General features: G+C 38.3%; 1 protein-coding gene across 17 annotated transcripts in view; it reads left to right on the top strand.

Moving 5' to 3' along the window:
* Positions 1-23542, top strand: part of DOCK9 (dedicator of cytokinesis 9) — a 360039-nt gene that overhangs the window by 282045 nt on the left and 54452 nt on the right. For 9 of the 17 annotated variants that reach the window (XM_090258019.1, XM_090258016.1, XM_090258024.1 and 6 more), the window contains exons 36-39: positions 4287-4353; positions 10234-10281; positions 12732-12868; positions 19337-19452. In XM_090258019.1, coding sequence (XP_090114145.1) covers positions 4287-4353; positions 10234-10281; positions 12732-12868; positions 19337-19452 — 368 coding nt within the window. Of the gene's footprint in view, positions 1-4286; positions 4354-10233; positions 10282-12731; positions 12869-13410; positions 13455-19336; positions 19453-23542 lie in introns of all 17 variants that reach the window. The other 8 variants (XM_090258025.1, XM_090258022.1, XM_090258018.1 and 5 more) reach the window with 2 other exon arrangements.

The following is a 23542-nucleotide window of genomic DNA, read 5'->3' as shown; positions in this document are numbered from 1 at the left end:
TACTTTGTCCTGGAAGCACTTTCTCTGCCCTTCTATTCTGAATGACAATTTCGCTGGATAGAGTATTCGTGGTTGTAGGTTTTGGATTTTCATTACTTTGAATATTTCTTGCCAGTCCCTTCTTGCCTGCAGGGTCTCCCTTGAGAAGTCAGCTGATAGTCTAATTGGGACCCCTTTGTACATGATTCTTTTCTTCTCTCTTGCTGCTTTTAAGATTCTCTCTTTATCTTTAACTTTTGACATTTTGATTATTATGTATCTTGGAGTGGTTCTCCCTGGGCCCAGTTTTTCTGGAACTCTCTGTGCTTCCTGAACCTGTAAGTCTATTTCCTTCCCCAAGTTTGGGAAGTTCTGCTTTATTATATTTTCACTTAATTTTTCAATTTCTAGTTCTTCATCTTTGCCCTCTGGCAAACCAATTATTCTTATGTTCGGTCTCTTGTAGCTGTCCCAGAGGTTTCTGATCCTCTCCTCATTTTCCTTGCTTCCTGTTTCCTCTCTCCACACTGGTTGACTGTTCCTTCTCTATGTTCCAGTTTGTTGATTTGATCTCTGGATTTTATTTCCTCACCATCTGTCTCGTATGTGGTTTTGTTCTTTTCAGTGAGAGAGTTTTTCAATCCTTTCTCGTCTTTTTCTAAATCTTTTGTTAATTCTGTAAGCCACCTGATAACAATGGCCCTGAACTGAGCCTCTGACAGGGTTTCTTATTTGTTCATCTGTCAGACTCTTCATCTGTTGCCTGGTGAGCTCCACCACCGGGATTTCTATAGTTGTCTGCCTCATTTTGACAGATTTGCATTTTGCTTTCTTGGGCCGGCTATAGGGGGCAGTGCCTGTGGACTCGTCACAACCCAGCAACCGGCGGCGATCCGCAACCTTTTTTGCCGCGCTGTGGCCCTTTGTCGTCACTGCCCAGCAACCGGTGGCGATCCGCAACCTATTTTGCAGCGCTGTGGCGCTTTGTGTGGGGGCGGGAGTCCAAGATGGATTCCTGCCATTATTCCACTAGGAGACCAGGATCTGTCCTCCCGCCCTCTGGGTGTCACTGTCCGAGGCTATGTGGTGCCTGCTTTTCCTAGCTTTGAGGTTGCGAGCTGCCGGGGCTCGACTGCAGCCGGGATTGCTCTCCCTGCCACTGTCCCTGGTGCTACCGCAAACAGCACCGCCCACCTTCGCTCTTCTTACCTGCCCGAAGAGCGCCGCTGGTTTATAACTTTGTACATTGGGCTTCCGTGTAGTTTTATTTTCTGGAATTTCTAGTTATCTTTTGTTTTGTAGTAGTTGTATTCCTCTCTAGTTGTAGAGGGAGACCGAGCGTGTCCGTCTAAGCCTCCGTCTTGGCCGGCAGTCTCTAAGTTTCTGATTAAAGGTTTGACAACCACATTTTTTAATAGAAATGACCACAACCATTAGTGCTTTATTGGTACCACATAAAGCTTGTAAACATCAATGACAGGGCACTTTCAGCTCTGGTTTTGTGATGTAACCAATCACTCGAAATTGTGCCATGGTACAATGTCACATTTCTTCTCTTAGTCAAAAATCTTGTCTTATTTTCCCTGTGACAAATTAGAAAGTGTACCATGAGCTTCATTAAGGTCAATTGAGTGAAGATGAACTCTCTTTTGAAAACAAAATGCCATTTTTTGAGAACCTGAAGACCGCTTGTGCTGCCTGTATCTGGAGGCAGTAGGTGGTCGTTGAACACCCTGTGGAAGGTATTTCTGCCTGAAAATAGTGTTTCTTTTATATTGAGCTTCCATTTTAACAGCAAAACAGCTTGACCTTATGACTCCGATGTTAGGAACAGCATACCTGTCCGTAAAGTGCTTCAGGATCGGGTTATTTTATTCTTCTGTCAATCTCTTACTTTAAAATACCTATTTACCAAAAGAATCAACAAACAGGATATTCTTTGAATGATGATGACCAAATGCTAAAGCACTGAACACTTTCTGATATTTGGGTTATAAAGTTGAAATTTTTTCATTAAGTCAGAAATTCTAAACTTTACATTATGGTAGTAACTTATAGCCAGCATTATGATCCTTTGTCAAAAGTTTCTTTTAAAAAATATTTTAAGTTTCAAATAATAAATATGATCTATATCTAAAACATGATTGCTTTTTAAAGACAAATAACAGAAGTTTTATATCCAGGTGAAAGTTACCCTTTAAAGGCAGCCCTTCGGAAGGTCATGCACATATTTTAAGACTGCAACAACCTCTTCAAAAGGGTTTAAAAAATGTTTTTTAATTTCCTGAATTTATTAATTTCTTTCCTTCATAATTATAATTTTTTGTTTGTCATGTTTAAGAAATCTTTACCTATTCCTAGGATCGTGAAGATATTTTCCTGTATTTTCTTTAAAGGTTATATTATTTAAATTTTCATGTTTAAACCTTAATATCTACCTAGAATGAATTGTTGTGCATGGAATGTGGTGGAGAAGTTGTCTTCAGCCTAGTTTGCCAGACAGATACCAGACTGTGGCTACTTTTTCCTTTATCCCACATTTAACAAGCACCTTCTACACACTAGGCCTTCACTCTCTGTGCCTTCTTGTTCCTCCTCCCTTCTTCATAAAAGGTAGTTCAGTCTCCCCCCTCTTTTCAGCCAATAGCCTGAGCTCAGAACAAGGAAAGGCCATCTTGGTACCTCTCAGCTGGCTATTGGCTGGCTGGATTCATTTAGCGTGTGCTAGGGTGACTACAGATGTCTGCAAGTTGAGCCAGAGAGGCCCACCAGCATTCATCTGGCTTCCTGGGTTCTCACCATACCCAGATGACCAGCCTCAAGTAACCAGAGTTTGTCCCTTTATAATCTAAACTCAGAATCCCTGAAAAATGGAAGCTCCCTGACCCACCCTTGTTAGTGGCCTATTGAGCCAAATGTGGCTTTTAAAATTAGGTGTACTTCATTTAAATCCCTATACTACCTACCATGATTCTTTAGGCTGTTAACTTGGAGAATTATTTAACTTCCCTGAGCCTTCGTTAGCTTCTCTGTAAATTGAAACTCTCTGCCTCTGATTTTGGTGAGATCAATGGCATGCTATATGTGACATTATGAGACCATCTAGCACAGTACCCAAACATAACAGATTCTTGGTATATATCCCCTGGTTTCTCCTATATGTCACCGTTCTTGACATCATAGAGTAGAGGTTTATGGCTGTTCATCTTTACAAGCCATTAGCATCTCTATAGCCACCTTCTCACTCAGTCTCAGGCCCCTAAAATCAATGGCTTTTTCTCTGATAGAAATCTCTTCACCTGTTTCTCAACATCAATGTAAAATACTATAAGAATGAAACCTGTTTATCAAATGATAACAGAGTTTGTACAGTGTTGCTAAATGGTTAAGGGTCATACACAGAACATACTTCTTGTAAATAAATTTGTAGGATTTGCCTTAACTACAAATATGCTAGGTCCTCTTGATGAAGAGCAAGTGTGAGTTTTTCTTTGTGTGGTGAAATAGACACTTCCACACACTGCTTGTTTGGAGGACTATTGGGCAATATCTGTGAAAATTTTAAATGCACATGCTATTTGACATAGTTATTTCACTTCTAAGAATTTATTCTGTAGATATAGTTGGACAGGTATGCAAAGACCCATGTAGAAGTTATGTTTGTCAAAGCATAATTCATAATAGTAAAAGATTAGGGGGAAAACAAGCAAACGCCTATCAATAAGGGACTGACTAAATTATAGTGCATCCATGAGTGGAATATTATGCAGCTTGAAAAATATTGAGATAGAGCTAAGCTGTATTGTTGCATTAAAGCTCAAAGGGCAAAACAGTGTGTGTAGTATGCATGCTTCCATTTCAGTGTATGTGTGTGTGTGTGTGTGTGAATGTGTGTGTGTCAGGAAGGGAATACTTATGTACATGTAAGATTTTTCAACAGATTTCCTACTGCTGAGGGATTCTGTACTAAGTAAAGAGAGAGCCTGACTAAATGTTATACCCACTTTTATTCTTTGAACATTCTAGTCTGCTTAAGAGCACATTATATGTAAGTTAAATATGTATTATATAGCACTAGATGATGTATGAAGAACTTAAAGTTCAAATGTTCAAATGTACCTTCTTTAAATTGAGTAAGATCGTTGTATATGTTATCCAGTATAGATTGGTCACTGTGGTTTGCTTTTGATTAGCTCTGAAAGGGGGCAGGGTTTGGAGAACTATACTCTAAGATCTCATCTTATGTATATCTTATAATGTACAGAAAATGCAGCATGATTCTGACCAGATAAATGTTTACTTTCTAGATGCTTTGTTTACATATTGGAACAAGGCTTCAACATCTGAACTTATGGATTTTTTTACAATATCTGAGTGAGTAGTTTTCTTTTGCTAATTGCCTCTTGGTTTTTCATGGCTAGTCAAGAGATATGAAGAATACTATGTAGTTGAACCAGGAATATAGTATATTCACATCCATAACTACTCTTGAGCTATTTCTCCTCGACCTGATCCCAGCACCTGCTTTCAGGAGCTTATGACTTAGTGATCAGTGACTAACCTTAAATTATTAGATATGTGGTTGTTAAGAGAGGTAACTACTTATGTATACAAGGCATTTTAATAAAATAACAGAAAATGTATTATCTGAATTGGGTAAATGCTGAATTTCTAAGTTGAATCTATAACTTAACTCAAGTAGATGCAGAAACTGAGATAGAAAAAATGGTATAATTTTAAAATATATGAGTAAAATTTTACATGTTATCTATATTATTTTATCTCTTCAGTGTAAGTTTCTGGTTTCCTTTAAGCTCATTGCTTTTAAAAACAAAAATCCACAATCCATTATCCAAAATTAGTTGGGCCAGATGGTTTATCAAATTCAGAATTTTGGGTTTTTTTAAAAAAATTACATATCAACTTATTAAGATTCCAGCAGGTTCTTAGACAACACCGCATAGTCAAACACATTATTGTTTCTGCAGTAAAAACATTATTTCTGTAGTACTATGATTGTTCACAGTCATTGGGGAAATCATAATATAAGTAGCTTTATATCTATTAGTGGGGTCGTGATTTGCTGCCAAATGTATTTGCACAAATTCAGGTGGAAAGTTGTGATGGTCTGAGCTTTGTGCATTTGGTTATTAGTCTCATGACTGTTCTCTCTGCTGAGTTAAAGGTGGGAGTTATCATGTGGTGAGGTGAGATTCAGCATCAGAAGAACTTACTGGACATTACACTGGGGAACACAGTTTTCGTTGAGTTAGATCTGACAATTGTTTTTGACTAACTTTTGCATCTGAATCCAAAAATGACACCAGTTTTTCTCTATCATGTCAACTTTTTAAGGTACAGGATACCCTCCTTTTGTCCTAAAAATCATACAGAATGGACATACAAAGGAAAATAAAGAAAAATTACCTGAATATACTGTTTGTTTAAAGTTATTCTATCTATTTAAAGGCTATATATTGTTACTATAAGTCAACTTGTGTACAAATAGTAAAATTCTGCTACCAAACATACATAGGAAAGTATTTTATCTTTTCAAACGACAAGCTAGGAAATGCCAAAATGAGATACTTGAAACAGTCTCCTTCAGTTGGCAAAGCTTTAACTAACTGCTTCATGAGACCCAGTTTTATGTGCAGAGGTAGAAATAGAATGTTCTTTCTGTCAATAAGTGGCTCATGTAGAATGTTTGGATCACCAGGTTTGAGGTCAGATCTTGGAGGCCAGTTCAACTCCACCCAATGCTTCTCATGAGCTCTGCTGTCCCACATACACAGAAAACAGGGATACTTGGTGTGTCTGCATTGATGACCAAGAAGGAAGCAGACCATTTTAAGGTCAACACAGATGATCCAATTGTGCTTGTGATATTGCAACAGATCAATTACTCTTTATGTCTTCATATTCTTCACAAAAACAAACTGAATGGCCAGTTGGGACTGCACCAAATAAATTGCCATTGTGGAGGAGGACACACTTCAAGCTCTGCTTTGAGCTATCAATGAACAGTTGCTGTTCAGTTCCATTATAGATTGGAATTCCCAATTCCTCCATTAAACCATGTATGTTATGGCAATACACAAAGACACCGTCACTTCGAAAGTACTGCAGAAATGCACTGTCTCTTGATTGAAAGTAGGATACCTTCGCTTCTTTTTCAAGCAAGTTTTTCTCATGCAGTCTTGATGCTAGGAGTTCTGAAGCCTTTTTGGATAGTCCCAAATCTCATGCCAAATCATTCAACTCGTGCTGATCAAATCCCTTATGAACTGAGTCATCTTCGATTTCAAAATCTTCATCGTTGCTGTCACTTAGTTCTTCACCATACTCCTGTTTTTCGAAAGAGGGTAGTACAATGAAAACTGGCACTGGGATTTCAGCTGAATGAGGCACTGGGTGTATAGCTGATGGTGGACTAGGATACTCTATTTTACATTTATTTTCTTGTTATATCCTGACATTTCCACTATACAAAAGTAACAGTCACTTAAATGATCTCTGGGCTCTCACCAAACCATAGGTATACCAAATCTCAATTTATCACATGTTCCCTTTGTCCACATTCGTAAACTCTTGACACACTGCTTGCACACCTTGTGAGGGGCCTGAGACTTACCTTGATCACCAAGTTTTACTTTAAAATATGTAAAATAGGAGCTCTGGCTGCTGTGGCTCAATGGATTGAGTGTCGGCCTGTGAACCAGGTGTTGCTGGTTCAATTCCTAGTCAGGGCACATGACTAGGTTGCATGCCAGGTCCCCAGTTGAGGGTGCATGAGAGGCAACCACACATTGATGTTTCTCTCCCTCTCTTTCTCCTTTCCCCTCTCTCTAAAAACAGATAAATAAAATAAAAATAAAATAAATAACCTTGAAAAAAATATGCAAAATAGGCTTGCCTGACAAATGTGCTAATGTTTGTTCTTTGACTGGGAATGGTGAAACTGCCACAGATATAAAAGAATGAATCAGGGTTGTTTAGGCACCTATGACAAGAAATAGAAGAGGCAGACATGATCTGAAGGAAAGGAAATAAGTACGTATGTATATAAAAAAATAAATTCTAGGAGGGGTGGAGCCAGGGTGGAGAGGACACGGTGTGTTGGTGGCTGCAGTGGTGGGAGCATCAGGCCAGCAGAAAGCACAGTTACACATCTTAAAAAGTCAGGAGGGACACCTGGGGAGCATTCCCAGCTACTCACCAGACCACGCAGCTGACGGTCCCAGCACCCGGGAAAATCAAGCCTCATTGCTTTTGACTGTGCAAACCAGTGGGGGTTGGGACGGAGGCAGAAACTGCCAGTCTCTCAGCAGAGTCTGCTTGTTTAAAAGGCTCCCACAGTCCGAGAACATCCTCAGACCCATCCACTCTGGGCACGACAGGCAGGGCAACAGCTAGAGAGGTGACAGTCTCATACGGAAGTGGGAGAAGTGCCTGGAAAAGGGGCGAGTGCTGAGCAAGCAGCATTGTTCCTTCTCAGACCCTGCATCCGCATACAGTGCCACAACGTGGTGAAACAGGTCGCCCTATACTGACAAATCCCTAAGTCTCCGCCCCTTACAATGTAACAGGAGTGAAAGCTCTACCTAAGACACAGAGGCAAACACACACAGGAGACTTCCAGCCAAGATGGAGGCCTAAACTGACACGCTCCATCTCCCTCCACAACTAAGAAGGAATACACCTACAGCAAAACCAGAAATAACCAGAAGTTCCAGAAAATAAATGGAAGTCCAATGTATGAAGTTATAAAGATGTGGTGCTTGTCCAGATGGGTAGGAGGGGTGAAGCCCAGGCGGAGAGGTCAAGCTGTGCTGGCGGTGGTGGTAGCAGTGGCGACGGCGGTGGAATGTTGGTAAGCACAGACACTTGTATTTAAGGGGAGACAAGAAGCACCTGGGGAGCACCCCCAGCTGTAGACCAGACCCATCATCTTGCAATTACAACACCAGGGAAGGCAGACCCCCATTGCCTCAGACTGTGAGGCCTGAAGGTGATGGGGACGGATAAGGAGACTCCCAGTCTCTCAGCAGAGAGTGAACAGCAGGAATCCATCTTGGACCCCACCCCCACAGAAAACGCCACAGTATGGCGAGAAGGGTCACCTGGTTGTGACAAGTTCACAGGGCTCTGCCCCATATAGCATAGGAAGCGTGACAGCCCTGCCCAGGAAGTAAAGGTAAACACAAAACTGTCATGATGGCACAGACCATGATAGAGTTCCCAGTGATGCAGCTGACCAGACAGCAAATATCTAATCGAAGCAGCAGATAGGAAATCTTTCTGAGGCACAGTTCAGAGCTTTGGTTATAAGAATGCTTACAGACCTAACAGCAGATCTTAAACAAGACGGGGAAGAAATGAAGGCTAGTCCTGCTGAAATGAACAAAAACACATATGAAACTAGTGGTGAGGGAAGAAAAACCAGGGATCAAATCAACAAATCGGAACATAGGGAAGGAACAAATAGTCAACCAGTGCAGAAAGAGGAAACGAAAAGTGAGGAAAATGAGGAGAGGCTCAGAAACCTATGGGACAGCTATAAGTGGGCCAACATCTGAATCATAGGGTTGCTAGAAGGTGAAGAAGAACTAGAAATTGAAAAATTATGTGAAAAAATAATGAAGCAGAACTTTCCTAACTTGGGGAAGGAAATAGACTTACAGGTCCAGGAAGCACAGAGAGTTCCAAAGAAACTGGACCCAGAGAGAACCACACCAAGACACATTATAATCAAAATGTCAAAAATTAAGGATAAAGAGAGAATCTTAAAAGCAGCAAGAGAGAAGAAGAGAATTACATACAAAGGGATCCCAATAAGACTCTCAGCTGATTTCTCAACAGAAACTCTGCAGGCAAGAAGGGACTGACAAGAAATATTCAAAGTAATGAAAATCAAAAACCTACAACCACGATTACTCTATCCAGCGAAGCTGTCATTCAGAATAGAAGGGCAGAGAAAGTGCTTTCAGGACAAAGTAAAACTGAAGGAGTTCATCAGATCTAAACCACTGTTACATGAAATGTTAAAGGGACTTGTTTAGAAGAAAGAAGATCAAAACTATGAACATTAAAATGAAAACTGTATCACAACAACCAACAACAAAAGCTAGGGAACTGAAACAAAGGCAAACTAAGTAGGCAACAAGAGTGGGAAAAGAATTATAGGTATGGGGAACATTCTGGGGGGAGGTCAACAGGGAGGGGGAAGTGGGGAAAGGGAGGGAGATGGTACAGGAATTAAGAAGCATAGTAGGAGGGAGTGGAGTAGACAGGAAGATATTGAGAAGGACTATATGCACAACCAATGGACATGGACTTAGAGGGGAGGACAGCTGGAGGGAGGGGGTCACTGGGTGGAGGGGAACAAAGGGAAAAGAAGTTGGGATAACTGTAACAGCATAATCAATAAAGCATATTGAAAATAATACCAAAAAAAATTTTGCTAACTCCTTGTATACAGACAAGAACTCAGACTACACTTTGGAATACAATTCACTATATAGAACAGCACACAACCTCTCACCACACTGTCTCATGTGTAACTGAATAGCTTAGACAAGTATGAACCTGTCGCTGGTTTCCAAGGTCGCCCCCCACCCCTCCCCACTCGAGGGAAGTTTGCTCTGAGCTAATAGGAGAGCACTAGTGTTTCCCTCTATCCGGGCCGTACCCAGCCTAGAATAGTCAGATTAAGATAAGCTGTACAGAAAAAACTTGCCGTGATAGAAGAAAACAAACTGCAGTTTTGAAATCAGCATGCCTATTTAAATCTAAAACAGCTGAAAAATCTAACTCAACAGGAATTATGTTAAAAATTGTTCCCCTGTGTTATTTTAACTGCCTCTTATATGCTGTTTTTTGGGTTGTTTTTTTTTTTTTTTAATCAATGTTATGGATACTCTAAAACAAAACAAAAAACTGCATACATACTTGATGTCTATAAGAGACCAGTCCTTTTTCTTAAGCCAAAAGGGAGAGCTCCTTAAACAGTTTTGAATGAGGATGAATAATCAACTAAGAATAGAGCAGCAGTGCCTACAGTTTCCATTGTGGTTTCCGCGGCAAACTGCCTGGAGTCAATGTCTAAACCCTTAGTGGATGGACAATCCTGTAGGTCCTAGGCCTTTCTTCTGTGTGGCTTTAACTGCCCACCACAGTACTGATAACAGCATAATATGAGGCCTCCTTGCATTGAAAATAATTTTTCATAATAACCTTCCATCCTGTCTGCAGAGTCTGCTTGCACCAGTTCCAGTACATGGGGAAGCGATATATAGCCAGGTACTGTGGGGATATTAGTTTAAAATGTTGGTCATTTTCTGTATTACTTGGATCTGAATGTGTTGGAATTGTCATCTGTGGTGATTGGCTGTTGGAATTCTCATAGTCATGAAGACTGTTGGGTTGCTACCATTAAATCTGTTAGCATCCTTTGCCTACATTCCTTCTGTCTCATTTTGTCTATTGCATATCTCCGAAAGATCTTTCTTTGTGGCCTGTTGCTACACTTCTACCCTTGCTTCCAAATACTCCCTCATGGTCTGTTCCTTCTGTCTTCTCTTACTCTTCTCCTAGTTCCTCTTGATGTGTCTTCTGGCTCTTTTCTCCTTCGCAAATTATTTCTCTTTCCCTGTTTTACTTTCAGTAATTCTTTTAATGATTTCACCTCCCAACTACAGAGATACTAATTTCTCATCTAACCATTTTTCTTCTTCCTTAATGAAAGAATGTTTTCAGTCCATCTCAAATTTGTTTGGACTTACACAAAACCTCTAAAATTGAGCTTTTTCTCCTCCACTTCTAAGTAAGCTATTCGTGCCCTTTATTTTTATCTGACCAGAACTCTTTGCGCAGTATCATAAATCCACACTGCCCTGTCCCACAATATACTCTTGGTCCTGCATTGAGTCTGAGGAGAGCTAGAAACTCATTGCTGACGAGCACCCAAGCAGCTCCTTCTTTGGAGGTATTTCCCTAGAGCATATCATGTCCTTACCAAGTGCTTACTCTTGCCCTGTAGCCATTCAGTGTGTCTGTATTTATTTTGTTCTGTGTTTTGTATTCTGTGATAATGTATTTATGGGGTCCCAGTCTAAATATTGTATTTTTCTAATGTTATTGTTTTTAATAGTTTAATTATAAGTAAATGTTGGTTTTAAGAAAAACTTTAAAAATTAGTTGTAATTGAGATTTTTTTCTCTTATCTATAGTTTTGTTTTATAGCAGTGAAATAGGAAAGATTTTTAATAGACTTTCTGTTTGAATGTGAGAAATATTCATAATTGCATTTTATGTTAAATAAAAGTATATATTTTCTTTTAAAAAGAACAAATTTATATTTTATGCTTTCCTCCTATTAATATTTTCTATTTTTAATTGAAATGTGGTGGCACTTAAAATTCTGTAATCTTAATTCTTTTATTTTTATCATAACAGTAATGTTTACATTTGAGATTTTGAGTACCAAATACAAGTATACACAAGGTATCCTTATACAATATATTCCCTTTGACTTTGTCCTGTGAAGATGGGCAGTGTATTTGTAACAGAAAGACACTGAACTGGATAAGCTTTATACCCTTCTTGCAGTAATGGTCACCTACGTCACAAGATGGCATTTGAAAAATGTGCAAAATATAATAGAATAAAATGCCACAGAGTATGGTAAATATGGGAAGCTGAAGTTTTCTGCCCCAACAAAATATTTTAAAATTGGGTTTTGTGAAACTTAACTTATTTTTTAATGGCTTTGTAAAAATACTTCATCTTTATAAGCACCTTGTATATATTTGCATATAAAATTATTCATCTTTTGACCATCTTAAAAATAGAAGAGCATAGGAAAGTGAGAGTGGAGGGTGGTGTAAAGCCATGCCATGCTTTATAGAAAATTACCATGGTCTCTGCTGCATGTGAAAAAGATTCTGAACAATAATTTACATGTTGTCAATGTTTGCCATTTATAATGGTCCAGTTTTATGAATATTGTGCCTTCTCATTGTGTCACTTCGAAATCACCCAGCAGCATGTTGCCCGGTGATATTCCATGCATGCACTGTTCTATTCCACACAATAACACAATGAGGAGATGGTTGGCTAAGGGATAGGGACAGGTGGCATTCCAGCACTGGCTTCATTTTTCATCTGCTCTGGTGATGGTACATGATAGGAAGTTAGCTGTTTGATTGCTAACCCAGATCACTTTTCTGTTTCCTTACTTGACTGCTGACAAGTTTAACAAAGTGTATGGCTCTTCTCCTTCCTGGCTGGGTAAGAATAAATGTGTTAAAACCGCTTCATATAATCCCTCCCATTGTATGTTTGTTCTGTTTCTTCCACTGCATTTTTCTAATTAAAAATTTTTTCAGGTCTTTATTAAAATACATAAGTCAAAAATATTTGTGTTTTGGCAGTTGTCAGAACACTAACTTTAGTGCCATGTTGGACTGATGCTCAACTTTTTGTTTAAGTAGCATCTCTAAAGTACTTTCTAAACCTGAAAAGTTCTTTGCTTTGGCTTTGGCTTTGCTTCTGTGTTGCCACTAGTGCTTTGCTGTGAACTCTGTTAGAGCTGCTGCCTGTATGTTTCTGGTTCACAGACATGCTCCTATGCTTGGTCCTCATGTGGCCAGTATCCTTTCTGCTATGTCCTCGCCTCACTAATGCTCTCCATCTCTCTGCAGGGTAACAAGTCTAACTTTTGCTTCTATCCCATTTCACTCATGTTGCAGGAACCAGGAAGGGTTGGGACGCATAGTTCATGATCGAAAATCTCAGACATTGCCTGTTTCCCATAACAGAACAGGAATGATGCATGCCAGATTGCAGCAGCTGGGCAGCCTGGATAACTCTCTCACTTTTAACCACAGTAAGTCCCATGACATACCATCGTAACAGCCAGCCATCTCTTGTGACATCTCAGAGGGGAGAGCCCCAGGACACACCACACAACTTCACCAATTTGACTTTTCTTCCAGCTCAAACCAAGTAGGATGAAGAGCTCATGGCGCACAGTTCCCTTCCTTGGAGGAGAATGACATAATGTGGACCGTGGTCAACTACAACACCAGACTAAAAGTGCTATGCCCTTTGCCCCAATCTCTCCGCTTGGTATTTTTAAAACAAAATTTGGCAGATTCGATCTCTAGCCAAACATTCTCTGGTATTTTAATTTAATATTTGGATTCATTGCCTGGAGCGAAATTCTCGTTGATTTTCCCCTTGCAACTACTGAGAACATCTGGGACAGACTTCTTCACCCTGATCCCGTGCATGTAATTGATCATAGTCCACATTCTGACATTCAAGCTTAGGATGTATGTTAAACTGCTATGAAAACATAAAGCCCATGAATCAATTTGTGAGGGTGTGGAAAAGCCAATAACAAAGTGACTTTTTCTGTGTTTTCAGTGTGAGAAAGATATCAAGTGTGCTTGGAATTTCTGTAGACAATGGTAAGATTTAATCAGGTTGAAGTCTGCTTTACAAGGCTGCTTCACTTGCAAATAGAGATCTTTTGTTTATCTTGTCTTCCTAACTTTGGTGCTTTCTAACTTCGCAGTAGAGATTCTGCCAAAATGTGGGTGCATATTTTTAATTGACTTTTTTCAGTCAACAGAGGGGGTGTGGCATCATGTGCTGTTTCTAAAATTTAAGTGTTTTATCTTCTCAAGGGTTTCTCAAAGCAGAAAACCTAAAAGTATCAAACATACAGCACTTTGAAAACTATTCTGATCATTTATGATAAATATCATTTCTATTAGTGGTGTGTTCTCTAATTGTTTCATCTTTTCTCCAAGCATGACATAGTAGTTATTGTTCTGTCTAGACAATTAGTTGTTCTCATTTTAAGTAATGTCTTTAATACATGGTTATTAATATCTCCTTATCATTTCTAATCATAAGAACTTCATTCACTGTGATTTCCATACCTCTGTCTTAAATGTAGGTCAAGAGTAAAGACAATATTCCCATCACATTAAATTTATAATACAGCCCTGGCTGGCATGTCTCAGTGAATTGAGCTCCGGCCTGTGAACCAGAGTCACTGGTTCAATTCCCAGTCAGGGCACATGCCTGGGTTGCCAGCCAGGTTCCCAGTTGGGGGCTCATGAGAGGCAACCACACATTGATGTTTCTGTCCCACTATTTCTCACTCCTTTCCCCATCTTTAAACATAAACAAATAAATAAGATATTTTTAAAATAAGTAAATAAATTTATAATACAATTGACCCTTGAACAACATGGGGACTAGGCACACCAACCATCCTTGCAGTAAAAAATCCATGTATAGTTTGTGTGGCTCCCCCAAAATTTACTAGTAGCCCATGGTTGACTAGGAGCCTTATCATTAACACAAACAATTGATTAACACATATTTTGTATGTTATATGTATAATATACTGTATTCTTGCAATAAGTTATCTAGAGAAAGGAAATGTTATCAATATTAAGAAAATCATAAGTAAAAGAAAATACATTTACAGTATTTATTGAAAAAAAATCTGCCTGTAAATGAACCCACACAGTTCAAACCCATATTATTCAAGGGTCAACTGTAGTTCAGGGTAAGAAAGCTGAAGAATCTAAATGCAGTAGCTTCCCATTCTTCTATCCCAAATTAAATGTAATGGGTATAGTCTCTATTCATTAAAATTCTAGGATTAATTTAAATCAATATTATGTCTGCCACATACTAAATTAGTAGCTTGCAAATGCTAGTTCTGAGTTGTATACTTAGTTGTAGAGTGTGTATTTGTGACACAATGGCTAATATACTTGATTTTTTAACATCTTGTCTGTTAGGGTTTTTTCTAGCTCTGCATACAAGGGGTTGAAAGAAAACAAACAGTTTTGTTATTTTTAGTTTTCATTCCCTAATTAAAAAACAGAAATTGAAGTCCCATTAAGCCATAGGACCTAGCCCAGATAACTGCCTTAGCCCAGATAATTTATAACACAGAATCTACCTCACTATCAATTGATGTAATACTTAAACTTCAAAGCACTAAAAAAAAAAGAACACATACACATAAGTAGACCAAGGTCCCACCTCCAAAGGCAATCACTTAGGAAACACAGAAAACAAACAAAAATTAAATAAATGATCAAACAGCTGAATTAATAACCTTAATCCACTAAGATATGCAGCAGCACCCCCACCCCCACCCACTCCTGCAAGTGGATTTTGTGGTGGTGGCTTGAATGGGAAGAGAGAGACAGCTGGCTGTGTTCTGCTGCCAAGAACCTTATTGTTAATATAGTTGATTTCCATTCTGTCTTCCTGCTACCCATGGAGAACCCATCCTTCTTGCCTTTTTCCTCCTTCATCCTGGAGTTTTTTTCTTTAGTCAGTTTTCAGTGACACTATCCTCAATCAAAGTTTCTCCTTCCTCCTTCCCAATAAACAGTGCATAGCTGATTCTTTTAGCCTTCTCCTGTATTCCTACAACTCCTGCCCATTCCAAATGGTCTTGGTTTCTCATAGTTCTGCAGCTTCCCCTAGAACTCAGTCTTCATTTACAGCTCTAATTCTCATTATATATATTTGGGTGGTTTCAGCCCTTGCCTTTGTTAGCTTTCTGAGCTTCAAATCAACTCAGCCAAAAACCACACAGAAGGGAGTGTATACTGTGTGTATATATGTATATGTGTGTGATCATGTATATATATATATACACACACACACAATTGTTTGTTTACATCTGTACCTAGGCATTTTATACTTATAGCCATATATGTCTCTAAAAAGAATTCCTATTTGACTATGAATACAATAGCTTTTGTTGGGCCAACCAATATGACATAGATCAATATGTGAGATATTTTCTGGGGTGCCAGAGTCTAAAATGAATTTATTTTAGAGAAGAATCAAAATAGAAGAGTCCCCTCTACACCTGCATTTTTTAAGAAAGGCTTTGTCAGACCTCAGCTTGACCAGCAGGGAGCAGCAGAGGACTGTGAGAAATTTAATCCAGTGGGAGCTAAACTATACCATCCCATCCCCATCACCCATTAATAGAACATAAGAAAAGACATCATATGCACTGCACACATTACTCTAGCAGGGACTTATCTGTACTCTCAGATTTTAATAGGAAATAATGAAAATGACAAATCTTCACATGGCCAATAGCTTTAAACATTTCAAAAACACTCAGAGAATAGAAACACTTCATATAATACCTGGGTCATTGCTCAAGTATTATATGAAAATTAAATGTTTAAAACATTAAAACAATGACTTATATACTGTGAAGTGCACTCATTGCATTTCAGTAGAAGAGATCTGTGCCAAGTGACGAGTTGAGAGTGATAGCTGCATGCAGAATATTTTATATAAACCAGGTTATGGGGGGAAACTATGTGAAACATGTTTGCAAGTAAGTGATACAGTTGCAAAAATAAAATAACACTTTGTATTATTTTGATATTATGCTTTATCTAGGACTATATTAAATTAATTTGCATGGTAATTCATATTTCCCACTAGTGTGGAGAAAACCAACCAAGAGGTAGAAATACTTGAAGAAAACCTGTATTTCATATAATTCAATATAGGAGTTTAAGATCACTGGATTAAGTTGCAGAGAATTAGATTTCAGGTCAACATGGGAGAGCATTTTCTACCTGAAATGTCCATTAGCTAGTACAGGCACTTGCAGCTAGAGGTGTGAAAACAGAGACTGGGTGAGGACCCAATGGGGCTATTATCTGGGTCACTTAAGCATCATATGAGGATTTGGAAGAGATGGCTTATACAACCCCATCTCTGAAATTCTTTGATATCTATGAATTAAGAGTAAGAAAATTAATGTAGGTGATAATTAAATTCCTTTATTATACATTCTACTGAATTAATATGAGAAATGCAGAGATGCATGTATTCTCTGGAATAAAATTAATATTTTTCAAAAGTTTAAGTATGGACAATACATATTTTAAAATAGGTGAAATAGGCTTGTAGCTTTAAATGCCTGTACTTAAAATAGTAAATAAAAATGCTGTAAAGCCACATTTCCTTGATTCTCAGACACATTTCCTTGATTTAGAAATAACAGTTTTGCACATTTGCCAGTATTTCCAAAATCAGGTAAATTCTGTGGGGACTCTCAGTGTATAAGCCATCTCATCTATAATAATCACCTAGATATACTTAGCCAATAAGTTATCTAGAAAGAGAAAGGACACCAATAAATTCAATTAAAAAAAATTTTTAAATGGTGACTTTTATAAAATAATTGTAATTTATCAATGCATTTGAGAGGATACATCAATGAGACAATGTGCCATTTATCTGTAGTGTAATTACTACTTTTCTGTAGAATTTAAGTATAAATGTAAATATTACATACCACTTGAATATTGTGTCTCCACCTTAAAAAGAGAGAGAGAGAGGACAATTTCATGCAGAGAAAGAATTAAAATAATCACCAAAGCAAGTTCGTTGTTACAGTTTAACCCAGACTCTAAAACTTTAAATTTGGGGTAAATGGTAGCCCTCAGTAAAAGGTCCTTTGACCTGTGTGATAGTTTTGGTTGGTCTAATAAAAGGTGTATTTTTTTGTTCCTTCTTGCCCCAGTTTGTAATCAGTATAACAATAATTATAAATCTGTTTCTTTTTCCTCTTTCATTGTCTCTGTATCTTACCAAACAAACCTCATTGGATGAGGAAGTGGCTACAAAGGCAGTACAATGAATATTAGTACCAGAAATATCCATCTTTCTTTTCTCTAAGAGATTTTTACCAGAAAAAAAAAGCTGAAATAAAAAGAAATAGAACTAGCATGGTGCCAAATGTGTTACATAGCGACACTAAGGGTACATTCTGTCTCAGTGCGAAAAGAACACAATCTACAAACACAGAACTTCAGAACCACCTTTTAAAAGCCAAGCAAAATTGTATGAAAGCACACAATAGTGTTCTTATCATATTTTAAAAAGCAACTCAGTAGCTTTAAAAAGATTTTTCTCTAGCCTTTTAAAACTCCTCCTGTAACTGACATTTATTAAAGTCAAAATGGATAGCATCATACTAGTTACTTTATTTTATCCTAATAATAGGTAGTATGATACAGTGACCTAAATAAGAAATTTGGTGTGTAGTGTCTGGTTTTTTTCCCCACTTCTGGCCTCAAGAAAATTCTCTAGGTTTTCTGTACTTCATCTTCATGATCTATGTACAAAATGTCCTCCTCTCTGGAGTATTAAGAAAATTACCTGTACGGTGAGTATTGAATTGTTTTTGCTCCTTGGAGAAAGACATTACGTGATGTTTTATTATATTACCATCTTTCTTTGTAATCTAGATCAATACTGTAACATCTTTGCATCCCTATATATATTTCTGCTAATGCATATCATTTCATAATTTAATATCTCAAATTGTATGTCAAGTTACATTTTTCTTAGTACTAAATTGATTTTACAGCCACATGAGAAGATATCAGTTTGTATTTAAATTATGATACTTCAAGTTCTTTTCTTTTCTTAAACATTTCTTTCAGACATATTGGCTTTTGTGCTTCTTATTCAAGCAAGTAGAATATTATTAGCAGTACAGTCAACTCTTGATTATCATTCATGATTCTAGCTGATAATACAGCTCATTACATTATTGACTTAAGACTTATGTAGCATTCATTATGTACAAGGTTCTGTTTTAAGAGCTTTGTGAATATTAATGGTTTAATAGTCACCACAGCCTCTGAGATACTGTTTTATCCCCATTCTACAGATGAGGAAACTGAGGTATAGAGAGGTCAAATGATTTGCCCTAGGTCACATAGTTAGTAGGTGGCCAAGCTGGATTCAGTGACCAGCAGCCTGACCCTTGGCTCTTCTTCTTAAACCCTGGGCTGTGCTGCTGCCTCTCTTTGTTTGGGAAGCTTTAGAAATCTCAACCTCCTTCACCACTCTTGGCCAAGTGGCTAGATTAAGTGACTCCCATCCAGGTGCCTTCCTAGCTCCACTGTTTACTGACTGTGTGACTTAAGACAAGTTGTTTAGTCTTTCTGTCCCTCCATTTCTATATCTGCAAAAAGGGTTTAATTATGTACATATTTCATAGGGCTGTTGGGGGATTAAATGAAGTAATACATGTAAAGTTCATAGAATTATGGCTAGTATATGGCAAGCACACAATGTTTGCTGCTACTACTTCCCTTCTAGAGTTGAAAAAAAAAATTGTAATTGAAACATTATGAACTATCAGCGCTCCTCCCCCAAAAAGTAAGCCTTCTATTAATAATCAAAAGTTGACTGTGGCTCTACCATCCTGGCAGCCCCTCTTTCTGCAGCCACCCAGCAGTAACTTGTGTTATAATTCATGCAGGCTATGGCCACTTGGATGCAGATGTTCTTCACCAGTCATTACTTGAAGCAAACATTGCTACTGAGGTGTGCCTCACAGTTCTGGACACTCTCTCTCTATTTACACTGGCATTTAAGGTTAGTACTGAACAGCTGTTCATGGTTAGAGCTTCACCTTTTAAATTCATTCTGCTTATTCAGCTGAACCAGCAAGAACTTCTTGTGTTTTCTTTTTACTATAGCAACTGTTTTTTTTTTTTGCCCCTGTAAGGAAACCATTAATCCTTAAATTTCCTTAATGGAATTACTCCACAGCTAATGACTTGAATTCCCTGAAATATAATAAAGCTTAACAGGTCAGGGTGAGCCACAGGCATGCAAGTTGTGGAAACAATCTCTAATGGCAGTTAACTCTTGCCTAGAGTAAAGTATTTACCTGGAAAAAAAGCTTTGCTATACCCTCAAGGGTGATAAATATGAAAACGTAATCAGGAATTTCTGCATCTATCCTCTTTAATCATGTCTAAATATGATGGCAATTGAAATTAGATATTTATCCATAGAGAAGCATTAAGTACGAACACATTCACCTTTTTAAATTTTTAAAAATCTGTTACTAAATTAAATTGTAGGAGCATTTCAGGGATAGAAAATAAAAAGGTTTGGTTGTATGTTTAGGTTTTAGGAAATATTCAGGTAGGTGGAGATGGTCTCTTTAGGCACGCTCTTGTTTTTAGAAACCTAATCCTTGCCATCCTTGCTAAAGGATTTCTTCCATTTCCAGCAAAGAAAGGAGAAAAAGAATATGTATTAATATGCCATGAATATTGGAACAGTATGTTTATTTGCAAGGGCATTTGTAAAACATAACCCAAGTCACTCTGCTTTGCTTATCTCTGCTCATAAAGCATGTTTCTTTATTAGAGTAAAAATATTTACTCTGGTGTCATGTCGTTTTACTATAATATACCTTTATTCTTCGGAGAAGCCATGCTGTACTCATGTCTCCTGAACTGGTATTAGTAGGAACCTGATGAGACATGAGGAAATACAGATCCTAATTCAGTGAGTATGGGGGCTGCTGTGTCTCACTGCACAGTCTCTGTTCTAGTGGCACTGAGTGTGGTTCCCAGGCTCCCAGGACCACAGACACTTGGGAAGTTGTTAGAAACACAGATTATCAGGCCTTACCCCATACCAACAGAATCAGACTCTGGGGTTGAGACCTGAACACTACTGCTCTACAAGAACCACGTTTTGCACCTCTTTCTGCTTTCTTTTGGATATTTTTAGTTAAAAATGCTTATGTAAATAGGCAGTGAAGATTTTAATGTGAATATTTGCCGTGGACACCTACATCACTGCTAACACTGAATCTGTAAGTTAAGAACAGTAGTTGCAACACTTTCTTCCACTCTCTGCCTGGGCCTCACCATGTGAATGAGCAAGAAGCCCTGGAGCTACAAGACAAGTGCAGACCTGGCCTGACAGATGGGGCAAGGGCACATGCAACACAGATGTGCTTTGGCAGCACCATGAAAACAGTGACTGTGCCCTTACTAAGCAGCCTCTAGTTCTTATCTGGCCCCCTTTAAATTGTTTGCTTCATGTTAAAGAAGAGTATTGGTCAGAGTTCCCAGATATTCAATGTCTGGCCACCAAATAGGTTCTGACTCCTGAGAGAGAAACAACATCTCATAAACTGGTTGTAACATTTATTAGCTGAATATCTTTAGGAAGATTACTTCATGTCTCCAGACCTAATATTTCTCATTTGTAAGATTGGAAAAATAGTATCTACTTCACAGGGCTATTCCTAGTTTAAAGTGAGATTAAATAAAATAACAATAAATTTTTTTTAAAAAATAAAGTGAGATGACTCTTGAAAGGGCCTCATCACCATCTCTGATACACACGGGAGACAGCTATGTATACAGAAATACAATGGCTTATGTTCCAACTCCACTGTTAGCCAGATTTTAAGCCTCGGGCAGATCAACTTGACAATCAATTTGCCCTGATTTCCTTATCTAGAATATGGCAATTATTCCTACTGTGTTATGGACTGATTCTCTGTCACAGTCTATATGCCTGTGTGCAAAAATGTTTGATGTTTCAAGCTCAACACCCCCAACCTATTAAAAAAAGTGGGAAGATGAGCAAATGTTATAGCATCAGTGGATGTTGAGCCAGGCCATGGGATCACCTGGCCTAGAGTCACAGGTTCATTATGCTCACTGGCACGGCAGCCACTGGCATCTTCCTTTGCAAATATTTAGTCAGCCGAGGCATCAATTGGAGCATGTCAGAAAACTTAAATTATTACAAATAAGTTAGTTGACATAATTGTTTGCAGAAAAACCGTCTTCCACAGATACAGCCTCATCATTTCTGAGTTTAATTGACCACATATAAGAAATTGCCAAAGGCAATCAGAAATCACATTCTTAATGAGAGAAAATATTTAAAAAGCCTTAATCCCTGAATTCTGGTTATTATTATAGGTGCTTCCTGCTATTTATTGAGTGCCTTCTGAGGCTCAAGCATTAATCATCACAACAGTTTGGCCTAGTAGATCTTCTTACCTCCCGTGTTGCAGATGAGGAAATCGAGGCAGGGACAGGTTAGAAAATTTGCCCAAGATCTCTACACAACTGGCCTGTCAAAGCCCTTGTTCTCAGCTAAAGAGTGTGTGTGTGTGTGTGTGTGTGTGTGTGTGTGTGTGTGTGAAGGTAGTTGAGCAATCTCTCATAGGAAAAAAAGAAAATTACCAAGTACTCACCAGATGCTGGTACCATGCTAGGCATTTTCACATGTTATCACACCAAACACATAAAAGTTGTGTTTGTAAGCCAAGATAGTAATATACAGAAAGATAAGGTTCATCTCTGGCTCTTTTACAAGGCCTATTAAAACCACTCCAAAACAATGCTGGCCTTTAAATAGTTGATAATATTTTTAATGTCCACAAATTTAATCTGAAAATGTATTTTTAGTAATTCCCTGTAGTGCCTTTTCTTGATTTGAGCCATGTGGTAGAACCAGGCCATAATGATGAAGAGCTAGGAACAACCAGAGTGAGGAGCACTCAGATAATTGGGGTCTTGCTAGGGAGTTTGTGATCTGGTTTACACAACCATGAGTCGCAAAGACACATGAGGTTTAGGACCCCTTAGCAATGGGTGAGCATCTGTAACTGAAACAGTTCTTCTTTAGACTTTTACAGTTGTTTTTAAAATCAGTGTGTAGATAAAAATAAATGACATATGCCTAGGTAAGGTGTAGCTGTCTTGAATAGTGTGGTTCCAGATATCTCACTTTGGTGCCCAAGGTTTAAATTTTTCTCTTGTTCCTGGATCTTTAAAGAGTACTTACATTGTGTGCTTTTTTCTGAAAGATCCATTTTCCTCAGGAGGCTACGTTCAGCAGTCAAACTGAATCCACATCAGACAGTTCCTCAGAATTATACATAACCTGGTCTCCATCTTATTGGTTGAAATGTCATGCCTTTCATATTGTTCTGTCTTAATTCCCTGAATGAAGTTCTCCCATACTCCATAAAAGTCTATAAAGCTAAAAGGGTAGAAAAAATAATTACTCCATGGTTACCTGTGGTTATTTCTGAGTACAAAAGTGAAGACTGATGTTTGTTTTCCTTTTTTCTCCCCTGTGGGCCTTAGTGAATGTTTAAAACATGTTTATGTTTAATGTCTATGACTTTCTAATTAGGAAGAGAGACACACACGGACACAGGGAGACAAGAAAACTGATTAGAAAATTAAGGAAGGCAGCTGGTAAACTGGGATGTGTCCAGGATTAAAGGTCTTTTACCCCTTTAAATGAGGGCTCATTTATATCTTGGGGTAAGTGAGCTTTATCTCCATTCTTGCAAGGAGGTTTTGTGTTCAGAGCCTAAGAAGACTAAATCTTGAAAATGAGAATCAAAACCTTGGCCAGAAAGACTGAAAGGAAAAAAAATTTAATTCCAGAGGGAAGAACTTAGAGACAGATAGCAAGACCAGGGGTCTTGGTGATTTTTGTGAACCTTCTCTTCTGGATCTCTCCAGCAGAGAGCTCTGAGAAAATAAAAGCTTACATCCAGATGCTCCCAAACCTTAATCCACCCATAATTAGGAATGACTGTGGTTTCTGGGAAAGTGGTGTTCACAGAGGAGAAACCATGTTGGCAATTCCAAAAACACTAGAAACAACCTCCCTATCCACCCCG

This window comes from Furipterus horrens, unplaced genomic scaffold (genome assembly GCF_987537825.1).
Source record: "Furipterus horrens unplaced genomic scaffold, mFurHor1.1.pri manual_scaffold_12, whole genome shotgun sequence".
NCBI classification, from domain to species: domain Eukaryota; kingdom Metazoa; phylum Chordata; class Mammalia; order Chiroptera; family Furipteridae; genus Furipterus; species Furipterus horrens.
The sequence above is the reverse complement of the archived record's forward strand: the minus strand, read 5'-3'. Positions and strand labels throughout refer to the sequence as shown.